This window comes from Scyliorhinus canicula, chromosome 4 (genome assembly GCF_902713615.1).
Source record: "Scyliorhinus canicula chromosome 4, sScyCan1.1, whole genome shotgun sequence".
Taxonomy (NCBI): Eukaryota; Metazoa; Chordata; class Chondrichthyes; order Carcharhiniformes; family Scyliorhinidae; genus Scyliorhinus; species Scyliorhinus canicula.
In genome coordinates, this window is record NC_052149.1 from 75,847,047 (window position 1) to 75,861,243 (window position 14,197).

Below are 14,197 nucleotides of genomic sequence, written 5' to 3' on the forward strand. Positions count from 1 at the left end.
GGGCAGTTGAGTGTGAGAATGTGTGCAAGGGTGAATGAGTGTGCGTGTCTGCAAGTGAACAATTATATCATAGAATCCCTACCGGGCAGAAGGAGGCCATTCAGCTCATCGAGTCTGCACCAACCCCCTGAAAGAGCAGCGCACCGAGGCTCACACCCCCACCTTATCCGTGTAACCCTGCAACCACAATTAACCTTTGGAAACGAAGGGGCAATTTATCATGGCCAATCCACCTAACCTGCACATCTTTGGACAGTGGGAGGAAACCGAATCACCTGGAGAAAACCCACACAGACATGGGGAGAAAGTGTAAACTCAACACAGTCACCCAATGCTGGAATTGAATCAGAGTCCCTGGTGCTGTGAGGCAGCAGTGCTAACCACTGTGCCACCATACCAGCCCAGGAAAGCACAGATGCGAGCAAAGGGAAGCAGTTGTTGTCAACATTGTGTGCTTTTGGGTCTGTTTTCTCACTCGAGCTGCTAGCAAGCAGCAAATGCTGCTGTTATAAAATCTCATCTACACTGAGGAAACATCATAGACAGGCAATAAAAGTCACAAAATCGACATTGTTCTTTGAGTGCAAATTAGCATCACCTAGCTATAAGAAAATCCAACTACTTATTTTTAGAGACAAGAGCTGGTGAAATCTGTTCATTTGTTCGGATGTGGTCTTATTCTGAGCTTTACAGGCCTGGCAAGACTAATATGCCAGTTCCGATAAAAGTAATTCCGTAATTTGATCCTCTTGCCATGCCATCCTCTTCATGCTACAGAACAAATTCAACATTTACACAAGCAAACTTTCTGTCTGGCAAGAACCTTCAGACTAGCAACAAAACAAAATGCTTTACGAACCTGCATGTTCAGAGCAAGATATTTGAATCCTACTTATATTAGCCAGGACAATGATCAGGAAAAAAAACAAGAATTCAGCTCATGCTCAGAGTGCAATTGGGATAGGGGGAGGCAATGGAAGAGAGAGAACAAAGGTGAGTGAGGAAGTGTGTGTGAGAGAGAGAGCAAGGAAGAGAGTGAGAGTGACAGGGAGAGAAAGAGAGAACAAGGATGTGTGTGTGTTGATCGCACGAACACAGGGTCAGGCTCTGTTGTGAAGCCTCCCATGTTTGAATAGCCCATTGCTGACACATGGCCGGGATTCGCCGACCCAGTGGCAGCAGGGTAGCATGGTGGTTAGCATAAATGCTTCACAGCTCCAGGGTCCCAGGTTCGATTCCCGGCTGGGTCACTGTCTGTGTGGAGTCTGCACGTCCTCCCCCTGTGTGCGTGGGTTTCCTCCGGGTGCTCCGGTTTCCTCCCACAGTCCAAAGATGTGCGGGTTAGGTGGATTGGCCATGCTAAATTGCCCGTAGTGTCCTAATAAAAGTAAGGTTAAGGGGGGGGGTTGTTGGGGTACGGGTATAGGGTGGATACGTGGGTTTGAGTAGGGTGATCATGGCTCGGCACAACATTGAGGGCCGAAGGGCCTGTTCTGTGCTGTACTGTTCTATGTTCTATGTTTTATGACCCCACGGAATCCCCAGGGGAGCGCGAGAATCGCGCCGCGCCACCCTGATGCCGGTTTGCCAACTCTCCGGCGCCGATTTTCAGGCGCCCGCGGGATCAGCGCTGCGCCGGTTGGGGGCCTTTGAATGTGCCCCCCACCCCCCACCCACCCACCTCCAGGGCCGGATTCTCCGGGCCTCGACGGGCTGAGTGCCCACCGAGTTTGGCTGACTCCCGCCAGCTTGGGCTACGTATGGTCCCACCCGGTGGGACCTCGGAGTTCTGTCTGCGGGGGCCATCCTGGTGGGGGCATGGGGGGATCCTCTGTAGGGCTCCGCCATATTGCCCGGGGGCTGGCACGGAGACGAGAACCCACGCACATGCGCGAACACGCGCCGGCCATGGCGCACATGCGCAAACGCGCGCTGGCTGTCGGGCGCCGGAGCTGTGAAGACCACTCCAGCTGTGTACTAGCCTCCTGGGAAGGGGTGGATAGCTGCCAGGTGAGGCCCGTTGACGCCGGAGTGGCTCGCGCTACTTTTCATGTCAGCGTCAGAACTTGGCCGCAGGATTGTAGAATCCCAACCCATATGTTTACCCAGATGAGAAGTTGGGCAAACCGCTATAGGACAAATAGCTGTGGGACTCCCGAGAGAAAAATGGCAAAAACTGCCTGAACGAGTCACATTAAATGTAAAAATGTTACGCTTGTTCCCTTCTCCCAATTGTAATATCAGAAAGTTACACCAACCATAGTTTCAGCAGAATCCGAGAACTGGTGTGGGGTCCGCAGTTCACCCACTCACCATATACCAGCCCCTCCCTTTTTGTCTGCTATTTTTTCTGTGGTCAACTCCACTTTATTTTGATTGTTCGCTTCAAATTTCAACTGTATGATAGAATTTTTAAAATCTTTTTGTAGTCACTCCCAATATTATTATAAATTGGGAATTTTAATTTTGCGTCATGCCAAATCACAGTGTATGCAGAAACACGACCCCTTCTTCCCAGACTAATCAACGTTCATCCGTGCTTTGCTAAATATGCTGGGAGAAGAATGTTCTGCAGTCTGCACCAATCCAGTTACACCGCAAAACTCAGTTTTGTTTGGAATCCTGATGAAAGCTAAGCACATCATGAAGGACAAGATCAAAGTTTTAAAGAGCGAGGCAGCAGACGAATCCAGATGCGATGGTCAAATGAGGCAGGAGGAATGGGTGACGGGGTGGGGGAGTGATGAAGACATAAATTGCAATTTGTGATTCTGGGAAAGACTAACTTCAGATTAGAGTGTCTGGTGCAATAAGACATCCTGAAGATGTAGAATGACCCATGAATTGCAAATTGTCACAAACTGAAATAGTTGTGTTGCTCTGATGTTAGTCTCATACAGACAATAGCTCGCCCTCAAACTCCCAATGAGTTTCAGAAAGTTGCTGCAATTGTATACCAGTTGCTAATTAAACATGCTTCAGAAAGTCAGACTTAACAGTGCTTTGATAAGGTGATTTTTAACACGGAGATGTATATTTCTGCAAGGCCACTCAATCTCTCTGGCTCTGAAAAGGGACGATTCAAATTGTGCAACTCTCATTCCTACAGGTGGTAAATTGTTGTTAGAAATTTGAAAAACAAATATTTTTTTTAATGTATTTCTTTTTCTCTTTTAATCAAACCCCCCCCTTTATCTTTTGGTACCTGTTCTGACTCACTGCTGTATTGGCTTCTCTCTCGATTAAGGTTTTTTTCTCAATTCTTAAATCTCATTGGTTAAGGAGACATACCATTGGTCCCGTAACTCATTAACGTCCCAGATGTCCTGTTGCTTTTGCCACACTGTTATCAGCCCACACTTCGAGCAACTGACAGGATAAATAAATGGGAATTGGGAGGGGTGGATGGATGAAGTGTGACTAATGGGTCAAGCAGCAAGAGGTCCCACTCCAGCAAAACCTGAGTCCCTCTGTGACTAAACTGACTTCAAGCAGCATTTCTACAGTTTAAGGTGCCAAATTTCACACAGCAATGCTAGAATTTTCAACCTTCTTTGGCCTGAAAGTTCCACTCAGGCTGCCTGACTTGCTGAGTATTTCCAGCACTTTGTTTTTATTTCAGACTTTCAGCACCTGCAGTATTGCTTTAGCTTTAAAATTCCAACAAAGCCAGCGACATCCCAAGCACACCAGCTTCCAGAATCCCTGATCCAATGTGGGATTGTAATCCAGTGTAAACTGGATATTTGCTGTCCAATAGTAAGCTCTTGCCGAGTTGCACACAAACAGAATCATGTCAGGAGTAAAATGTTATTGCATTGTTTAGATTCCTCGACAGAACTGGTGCATAAATAGACTACAGAACCCATGATAAACACATCACTTTCCCCCCACTTTTTGGGAGGAGTAAGGATAAGCAAACGCACATTTTGTGAAGAAACAAATGAAGTGTGTAAACAGTTTGAAGGGAGAGATTTTGATAAAGGATGGCATTCTACAAAAAGTAAGAATAATATATCTTGATTAACTTTCTCATGCAACTCAATTAGATCAACAGTAACAGGAGTGACCCTCCAGTCGACCATCTCATTTGCAATGCAGCAGCACAGTAGACTATTGTCTTCAGGACTGAGGAACATGCATCATGTTTTAAATGTCTCTTAAGCAATGACTTTACTATAATGATACTGGACCCTTTTGTCTTTTTACAGCAATTTGAAAGTCATCACAGTTCACAAATCAACCACATGTTAAAATAAGTCACTTAATATGATACATGAATGGCATCCCATGTACAGTACTGAACTCTCAAGTATCAAGCAAATTGGTTTTATCTAATATATGGGCTGCACTGCAGCACTAAACAGAAATGTGATTTAGAGAGCTAAAAAGCAAGTTAGTTACTAAATTTAAAACGTGTGTGCTTAATCTTCCCAGGAGTTTATTGTAAAGGCTGATACCAGATCTAGAGTTCCAGGGAATGTGATGGTTTGTTCACAAGCTCCATCCTCCATCAGTTTGAGTTGCTGGCCAGGGCGTTTTTCTTGTGTTAGTTAAGGAGAAGAATTCACGCCGGGCTGTCGATTTACAATTTACAGGGAATGAGTGGGAGAGAGATCTCAAGCTGAGAACTCACTCATCTCCTACACAAGAGTTAAGATTGCATTGTGCATCCGCTGGGATAGAGGCTGCCAACTCTGGCACCCTGGGGGGGGGGGGCAAGAGGAGGCAAAATGCCTAATCCCTTCACATTTCAGACACTTATTGTACTGACTGTATATTGGTAAATTAAAACTATGCAAAGATCTGCCCAGCACTGCATTTTCCAAAATTGAAAAGCAAAACCCAATTGCCATTTGAAAGGCTGCATATTTACTAGGGCACATTTACAGAAACATCATTTAAAACGAGGGGAGACTTTAACATAGGGTTTCTTTTTTAAAAAAGTAACGTTTTAAAGTGGATCCCGAGACAAACAAGACAAAAGTTTGCACTTGGTGTGAAATTGACAGTCGGTGATTTCTCTCTAAGTTAATGACATGAACCATCCCCTGGGGAGATTGGTTTGAAAAATATGTACATTATTCCACATGTATTTATTATCTAAATGACAAATGTTCCAGCGCTTCCACACAACTTCGAGTGGAACCCCGCACACAGATGAACACCAGATTTATTTCCATTGCAAAAAAAGAACACATCCTGGAAAGTCTAAATAATTCTGTGGGTCCTATTTAAACCACATCCGATTCTCAGCCAATGTTTTAAGAAAAGAGAAGCCGAGTTTGCAGTTGATGTTCGCCCCTCTTACCGTTAGCGGAGTGCTGAAGCACCAGGTTGGATCCCAGCAAGAGGAGGAGAGTTTGGAAGTTTGTAGCCCAGCCTAGGGGATGTTTAGCCCCGGGATGCTCCATCGCCCCAGTCGCTGCTGCTTGTTGTCCACACTTCAGCTGGGGTTTATTTATCTCGAGGTCGCTGCTGAGCCAGAGGAGGGTTTATTTTTTTTTCTCTCTCTCGCTGCCTGGTTGCTACTTCACCCTCTATAAAGTCTGCAGCATCCCATCTGTCGGCTCGCACACGGGCTGCTGCTGCTGCTCTGACTGGAGTTGATACAGACTCTCCACCTCCCCCCCCCCCCCCCCCAAACCGGGTCAGGGAACAGCTCAGCAGCGCCACCGTATGGAGCCCGACTGCAGCTCGGCATCTCCACCTTGTGGAGACAGAGGGAAGTACAGAACTACCCCCCCCCCCCCCCCCCCCCCGGGGGAAGAGAATAATACAGAACATAACCACTGTGGGATAAGGGAGAGATGTTCAAAATTATGAACAATTTTTGACAGGGTAATTAAGGATATTTTGTTTTCACGAGTTGGTATGTCAGTGACTAGTGCGTCACAATTTCAAGATGGTCAGCAAGAGGAGGGAGATGAGGAGAATGCGCTGCCTGGGAGAGTGGTGGAAGAGGATTCCATAGGAGGCCTTGAAAAGAGAGCTGGATACATATTTGAGAGGGATTAATTTAGAGGGCTACAGAGAGAGGGCTGGAGAACGAGACTAGCTGGGTAGCTCTTTTGGGAGCCGGTACGGGCACAAGGGGCTGAATGGCCTCCTTCTGTGCTGAAAAAATAAAGAAATACAGAACTTATCCCTATGGAGCAAACGACAGAGAGAGAGAAATGCAGAGCCATCTCCATGGTGTAAGACAGAGAGAAATAGTGAACCTACCCCATGGGGCTGACTACATTTCAAGATTTCATTTCAAATTAAATTGAAGACTTTTCTGGCAGTCTTGGGCCGGGATTCTCCGACATCACGGCCAAGTTCTGACACCGGTGTCAAAAGCGGTACGAGTCACTCCGGCGCCAACGGGCCTCCAGGCCCAGGTATTCACCCCTTCCCTGGGGGCTAGTATGGCGACGGATTGAAGTCCGCTGCTACAACCGGCGCGCCATGGCCAGTGTGAGTTTGCACATGCGCACCACGGCCAGCATGAGTTCGAGCGTGGATTCCCGTCTCCGCGCCGCCCCCCGGGCAATATGGCAGAGCCCTACAGGGGCCCGGCGAGGAGGAACATAGACCCCCCCATGGAAATAGCCCGCCCACCGATCGGTAGGCTCCGATCGCAGGCCAGGCCACCATGGAGGCCCTCCCCCCTGGAGTCGGATCCCCCCCGCCCCCCACCAGGACGGCCCCCGCGGCCATTACTCCGAGGTCCCGCCGGGTAGAACCAAACGTAACCTACGCTGGCGGGATTCGGCCAAACCCGGCGGGCACTCGGCCCATCGAGGCGTGGAGAATTGGCGGGGGATCCGCTTTCAACGGCTGCCGACCGCGCGTCGGCGATCCCGCGGGTACCCGAGAATCGATGCCGGAGGGTTGGCGGGCCAGCGTTGGAGCGGCGTGATTCTCGCGCCCCCCCCCCCCCCCCCCCCCCCCCCCCCCGGTGATTTTCCGACACAGCAGGGAATCAGAGAATCCCGGCCTTAGTTTCTTCTTGATTGTGTCACTAAACCTTTAGGTGGTGCTACAATAGGCCTTCACAATATTAATACACCTGACATGTTAACACGGTGCTGCTGTAGCTGTTTTAAGCCTTATTAAGTATTTTTGCAGACAGTACCAAGTCCACCTTGTTACTGTACCAGAATGATTACAATTGTCCACTTTGAATTGTTAAAGAGGAATTTACTTACAATATAATTAGATTTAACCTGATGAGTCAAGCAAGGGCTCCCAACAATTTAATGTTGGTTCCTTCACCAAAGAGTCACACCCATCTAATCTACCATTAGATTTTTAATCAGAATGGGGATAAAAAGTTATGGGGATAAGGCGGGAAAGTGGCGTTGAAAATTATATCAGATCAGCCATGATCTCATTGAATGATGGAGTAGACTCAAAGGGCCTAGTGGCCTACTTCTCCTCCCACGTCTTACAAGACCATAAGATTAGAACATCCTCTCAGCATCTACCCTATCAAGCTCCCTGCGCATCCTATTTGTCTCAAAAAGGTCACCTCTCATTCTTTTAAACTCCAGTGAGTACAGGCCCAACCTACTCAACCTCTCCTCATAAGGAAATCCCTCCGTACCCAGGATCAACTCAGTGGACCTTCTCTGGACTGCCTCCAATGCCAGTATATCTTTCCTGAAATAAGGGGACCAAAACTCTTCACAGTATTCCAGGTGTGGTCTAACTAGTGCCTTGTATAGTTTCAGCAAGACTGCCCTATTTTTATACTCCATTCCCTTTGAAATAAAGGACAACATTCCATTTGCCTTTCCTATTACCTGCAGAACGTGCATTCTGGCTTTTTGTGATTTATGCACGAAGACCCCCAAATCCCTTTGTGCTGCAGTTTTCTGCAGTCTTTCTCCATTTAAATAATATTCAGCTCCTTTATTCTTCCTACCAAAGTGCATAACTTCACATTTTCCTACATTATATTCCATCGGCCAGGTTTTTTCCCTCTCACCTAACTTGTCTATATCCCTCTGTAGATTCTTTGTGTCATCCTCACCACTTGCCTTCCCACCAATTTTCCTACCATCGACAAAGTTGGCAATTGTGTATTTTCTTCCACGTCCAAGGCATTGATATATATATATATATATGCAGGTTAAATGGATTGGCCATGCTTAATTGCCCCTTACCATCCAATGGTTAGGTGGGGCTATTGGGGTTGCGGGGATAGGGTGATGGAGTGGGCCTAGGTAGGATGCTCTTTTGGAGGATCGGTGCAGAATTGATGGGCCAAATGGCCTCCTTTGCATTGAAGGGGTCTATGATTCTATGATATTGTAAACAATTGTGGCCCGAGCAGATCCCTGTGGCATTCCACTTGTTACAGGTTGCCATCCTGAAAATGCTCCTCTTATCCCGACTTGCTGTCTTCTACCAGTTAACCAACCCTCTATCCATGCTAATATACTACCCCCAACACTGTGGGAGCTTATCTTAAGTAGCCCTTTGTGTGATACTTCATTAAACATTTTTTTGAAATCTAAGTATACTACTTCCACTGGTTCCCCTTCATCTACCCTACTCATTTTCACCTTCAAATAATTATGCACTTGAACCTCGAGGTCCCTCTGCTCCTGTACTCCCCTCACAGTTGTACCATTGAGCCTATATTATCTCCCCATGTTTCTTCTACCAAAATGCATTACCTCACATTTTGCTGTATTTTTTCTATACTTTAGTTGGCTTTTAAAGCGTAACCAATTCTCTGGCTTACCACTAATCTTTGCCACATTATATGTTTTTCTTTCAGTTTAATACTATCCTCCACTTCCTTGGTTTACCCATGGTTAATTTATCCCCTTCCTAGAATCCTTCTTCACTGGCATATATTTTTGTTGTGAGTCATGAACTATTTTCAGAAATATCTGCCATTGCTGATCAACTATCTGTGCTGCAAAACTCCTCTCAACACACTCCAGCCAACTCTGCCCTCATTCTTTTATAATTACCCTGATTTAAGTGTAGTGAGGTTGTTTCTGACCCAAGCTTCTCACTCTCAAATTGAATGCTAAATTCTACTATGGTCTGGTCACTGCTTCCTAGGGGATCTTTTAATCTGAAATTGTTTATTAACCTCTTATGGTCTTATTATTTTGCAGAAATGACAAGGTTAGAGGATTAGGAAGGCATGGGCTGCTCGGACTTCCAAAAAATCTTTAACGAGGTATTCCACAATAGGTTACTCTATAATAGTCTTTGATGAGGCTGGTTTAGCTCAGTTGGCTGGACAATTGGTTCGTGATGCAGAGTGAGGCTAATAGTGTGGGTTGAATTCCTGTGCTGCCTGAGGTTACTTGTGAAGGCCCTGCCTTCTCAACCTTGCCCCTCTCCTGATATGTGGTGACCCTCAGTCACCAGTCAGCTCTCTCTCAAAAGGGGAAAGCAGCCTATGGTCATCTGGGACAACCGCAACTTTATTTTTACTCTGCAATAGGTTATTCTGCCAGACAGAATCATGTCATGTTTGTGGGGAGCTGTTCCAATGGATTGCGAATTGGTTACATTAACGTGGTAAACGGTATGGCTAATTGTTTTGTATCTGCTTAGAAGCTGGTTAATAGTGCCATTTCCTAGGGACTCTTCCTTTTCACTCTGTCCATAAATGATAGATCTTAGTGTTGGGGAGACAGGCCGGGATTCTCCGAGCCTCCGTGCCCTAATCGCGCTCGGCGCTGGGGCGGAGAACGGGGCGTCAGACCTGTGATTGGGTCCGACGCCTTCCCGCAATTCTCTGTGGACCGGAGAATCACCGCCAGTCGTGAGTGCACGGTCGACGCGGTGTCGATCAGGGGCCATTGCAAGAGGCCCCCGCGGCGATTCTCAGTCAGCAGCTGGCCGAGGTCCCGCGGCGATTCTCAGTCAGCAGCTGGCCGAGGTCCCGCGGCGATTCTCAGTCAGCAGCTGGCCGAGGTCCCGCGGCGATTCTCAGTCAGCAGCTGGCCGAGGTCCCGCGGCGATTCTCAGTCAGCAGCTGGCCGAGGTCCCGCGGCGATTCTCAGTCAGCAGCTGGCCGAGGTCCCGCGGCGATTCTCAGTCAGCAGCTGGCCGAGGTCCCGCGGCGATTCTCAGTCAGCAGCTGGCCGAGGTCCCGCGGCGATTCTCAGTCAGCAGCTGGCCGAGGTCCCGCGGCGATTCTCAGTCAGCAGCTGGCCGAGGTCCCGCGGCGATTCTCAGTCAGCAGCTGGCCGAGGTCCCGCGGCGATTCTCAGTCAGCAGCTGGCCGAGGTCCCGCCGGCGTGATTCTAACATGGGTCCACCCAGCGGTCACTCAGTGTGGCAGCTGCGGACTCAGTCCGCGGCCATCCTAGTGGGGAGCGGACCTGCAGCCGGAAGTGCAGGGCTCCATATCGGCAGCTGGAGCTGCGCAGAGCACTCTGGCACCCTGCTGGCCCCTGTGGGACACAGAATCGCTGGGCCAAGGGGCCCCTTGACACTGGCGTGAAACGCTCCGGTGTTTATGCCGGCGTCAACACTTATGGCAGCTAAGTGCTGACGTCAGCATAAACACCAAAGCGTTTCATGCCGGCATAAATGGACCCCTTGGCCCAGCGACTCCGTGGCCCACAGGGGGCCAGCAGGGTGCTGGAGTGCTCCGCGCAGCTCCGGCTGCCAAAAAGGGGCCCTGCACTCAGGCCGCGTGTCCGCGCCTGCATGCAGCGGCGGCCCCACGCAACATGGTGACCAACACAGTGGACTGGCCCACACAAAAAGGACTCCCCAGATCGCGCCCCCGATCGCAAGCCTGCCCGTCCTGGAGGCCCCGCCCTCCCAAAGACGGATCCCCCCACCCCCAATCAGGGCGGCCGTGGACTGAGTCCACAGCTGCCACCCTGAGTGCCCGCTGGGTGGAACCATGTTAGAACCATGCCAGCGGGAACTCGGCCAGCTGCGGGCTGAGAATCGCCGCGGGGGCCTCTTTCAATGGCCCCCAACTGGCACCGCGTCGACCGCGCGCGCGCGACTGGCAGCGATTCTCCGGTCCGCGGAAGGCGTCAGACCTGATCGTGGGTCTGACGCCCCATTCACCACCTCCGCGCCGAGCGCGATTTCAGCACGGAGGCTCGCAGAATCCCACCCATGAACTCCCCAGTGAATGGATGACTTTAAAGTGTGACTAAATGGATAGCTCTCTCGAAGATCCAGTCTGAGCATGGTGGGCCAAATGGTCTCCTTCTGTGCCGTATGATCTATAATTGTGAAAACTGTATGTGTTGGGACTATGCAGGAGAAGGGACATCTGCAAGCAAATTGTTGGGGGAAAAGCCTTTACTTTAGATAAGTGCAGTGCATGCATTGGGACAGGGCCAAGAGCAAGGGTACTTTCACACCATATACTGTGGAATTAAAGTCAGTTGAGGGAGAAGTCACTTTGTTTTTATTGTCTATAACTCTCCAAAGGTTCATGACGAATATTGAGAAGCCGCAGCCAAAGCAAGTATGGTATTAGGTTGCATAAATGCAGCTTTTCAATCTAAAACAAAGCATGCTGTCTTCTCTGGCAGGAATGCTGTGGAGCCAGGAGGAATGCTCCTGCCCCTCCTGGCTCCAGATCAATGAGAAAAATATTATTAATCTTACCTATGCAATGACGGCAGCTGGCTGAGCCACATCCACAACGAGAGTGGTGGGGGTCTCACCTCCACTCAGAACAGCACCATTTCCCTGAGGGCTCTTACAGCAGATGCCGGGTCCTTCATTAGCTTATTTGAGGCAGTTAGCCTGGACGCCTAAAAACAACCTGCCACAATTTCAGATCAGACATTATTTTTTGGCATCTTGGCGTGCAGCACATTAGTCCTCAACACTGTGCCTCTTACGCCGGTGAAATGGGGACAACCCAGGTCCAATTTCTATCTTTTGGTCTTAAATCATGAGAGATCGACTCGGCTGGTAGCCATGAAAATACATGCAGCAGGTTTATCAGCAACTGAAAGAGGAAGGTAGATTTCCAGATGCTTAAGAATTCTATTTGCATTTTCAGTCCATATTTCAAATATCCAGCATGCACAGATTTTCCTTCCGTCTCTAGTTATGACTGGATCTTGACTTTCTCCACAATAATATCATCCATAGACCTCTGTAAGCTGCTAGCAAATCATGCTGATTGTACGGCATTTCAGTCCAATGTCAAGTGGGATAAGCTATTTTTATGTTACTTATCTACATTTAATATATTGTTTTTACAAAAAGTGGGCAAAATTATAACATATTTGAAAATTCTGAGTGACACTTTCTTCTAAAAGTGAATTTAATGTTTAAATTGTGGGGCAATGCAGTGATAGAAGGCACTACAACGTCAATGTGCACTGCCATGAAAGAGTATATGTCTACTGGCATCTATAATTCCTCAGGTGCTGATTTCTTGAATGTAACCACATTGAATTTAATCTGTTATGAAGAGGCCTAAAATGGAAAAGTCCATCTTCTTGGCATATGACACGGAAAAATCATGGCATGGGCAGAAGAAAAAAGAGATCTAAAGTTTAGTCCAATTTACCCATTAAGTCCCTTACTTCAACAACACTATTAATCACAACAAATAACATTTTACTGTAACATGGTAAAACATCTCATGGTGCTTCACCAGAGCATCATCAAGTAAAATTTGGCACTAAGTCACAGAGGCATTAAGAGCCACCGAACTTTTGCCCAAATAAGTTATTTTTAAGGAGTGTTGAAGAAAAGAAATGAAAATCGCTTATTGTCACGAGTAGGCTTCAATGAAGTTACTGTGAAAAGCCCCTAGTCGCCACATTCCGGCGCCTGTCCGGGGAGGCTGGTACGGGAATCGAACCGTGCTGCTGGCCTGCTTGGTCTGCTTTAAAAGCCAGCGATTTAGCTGAGTGAGCTAAACCAGCCCCTCCGCGAGAGGCCGAGGGAGAGAATTCTAAAACTTAGGACCTTGACAATTGAAGCCACAGCCATCGGTGGCAAAACAATGAAAATCTGGGTACTCGAGAAACTAGAATTAAGTGAGTCCGGTTATCTTGGAGGATTGTTTGTGCGACAGAGACAGGGAATGGCAAAGCCCTAGAAGGATTGGGAAACATGGATAACATTTTTAAAATCCAGGTGTTATTTATCCAAGACCCAATGTAGGCCGACAAGCACGAGGATGGGGGATAAACAAGATATGGTGCAAATTAGAAGACGAGCTTCTTCGTCTCGAGGTAACAAAAAGGCACGGATGAAGGTATCACCAACAGATGTGCTGAGGCAGAGGTAGAGTAAGGCAATGTTACATAGATGGAAATAGGAGGGCTTACAAATGGCATGGCTATGGGGGTCAGAAGCTCATTTCGGGGTCGAATGTGACAGCAAGGCTGTAAACAATCTGATGCAGCCTCAGGCAGTTGTCAGGGAGAGGAAGGGGTTGGTGGCCAGGGAGCAGAGTTTGTGGCAGCGACTGGAAGAAAATGGTTCCACTTTTCCTGATATTTAGTTGAAGGGAATTATGGTTCTTCCGGCACTGAATGCTGAACAAGCAATTTGCCAATTTAGATACATAGATACATAGAAGATAGGAGCAGGAGGAGGCCTTTCGAGCCTTCTCCGCCTTTCATCACGATCATGGCTGATCATCCAACTCAATAGAGTAATCCTGCTTTCTCCCCAGAGCCTTTGATCCCATTCTCCCCAAGTGCTATATCCAACTGCCTCTTAAATATATTCAAAGTTTTAGTATCAACTACTTCCTGTGGTAATGAATTCCACAGGCTCACCACCCTTTGTGTGAAGAAATGTCTCCTTCTCTCTGTCCGAAATGGTTTATCCTGAATCCTCAGACTGACCCCTGGTTATGGACACACCCATCATTGGTAACATCTTCCCTGCATCGACCCTGTCTGTTCCTGTTAGAATTTTAGAAGTCTCTACTAGATTCCCCCCTCATTCTTCGGAACTCCAGCGAGAACAATCCCTACCTAGTCAATCTCTCCTCATATGACAGTGATAGTGGAGGGGTTTAGTCAGGTGGTGGTGCGGAAGAGCTGTGTTTTGTCAGCTTACATGTGTAACTAGATGCTGTGTTTGGGTTATGTTGCATGCGGCTGGGCCAACATGTGGGTGAGAAATGTCCATTCCACAGATCACAAGCTCCAACATGGTGTATAGATGAGGCATACGGACTTGAAATGTTAACTCTGTCTCTCTCCAGGGCAGCACGGTGGCACAA

At 47.9% G+C, this 14,197-nt stretch overlaps 1 protein-coding gene across 1 annotated transcript in view; it reads right to left on the reverse strand.

Moving 5' to 3' along the window:
- The window catches only part of ror1 (receptor tyrosine kinase-like orphan receptor 1), a 357,093-nt gene extending 351,510 nt beyond the window's left edge, over nt 1-5,583 (reverse strand). Inside the window, exon 1 of the mRNA XM_038794486.1 lies at nt 5,312-5,583. Within this exon, the coding sequence (XP_038650414.1) occupies nt 5,312-5,414 (103 nt within the window). The 5' untranslated portion in view covers nt 5,415-5,583. The remainder of the gene's footprint in view (nt 1-5,311) is intronic.
- Nucleotides 5,584-14,197: the final 8,614 nt, after the last annotated feature.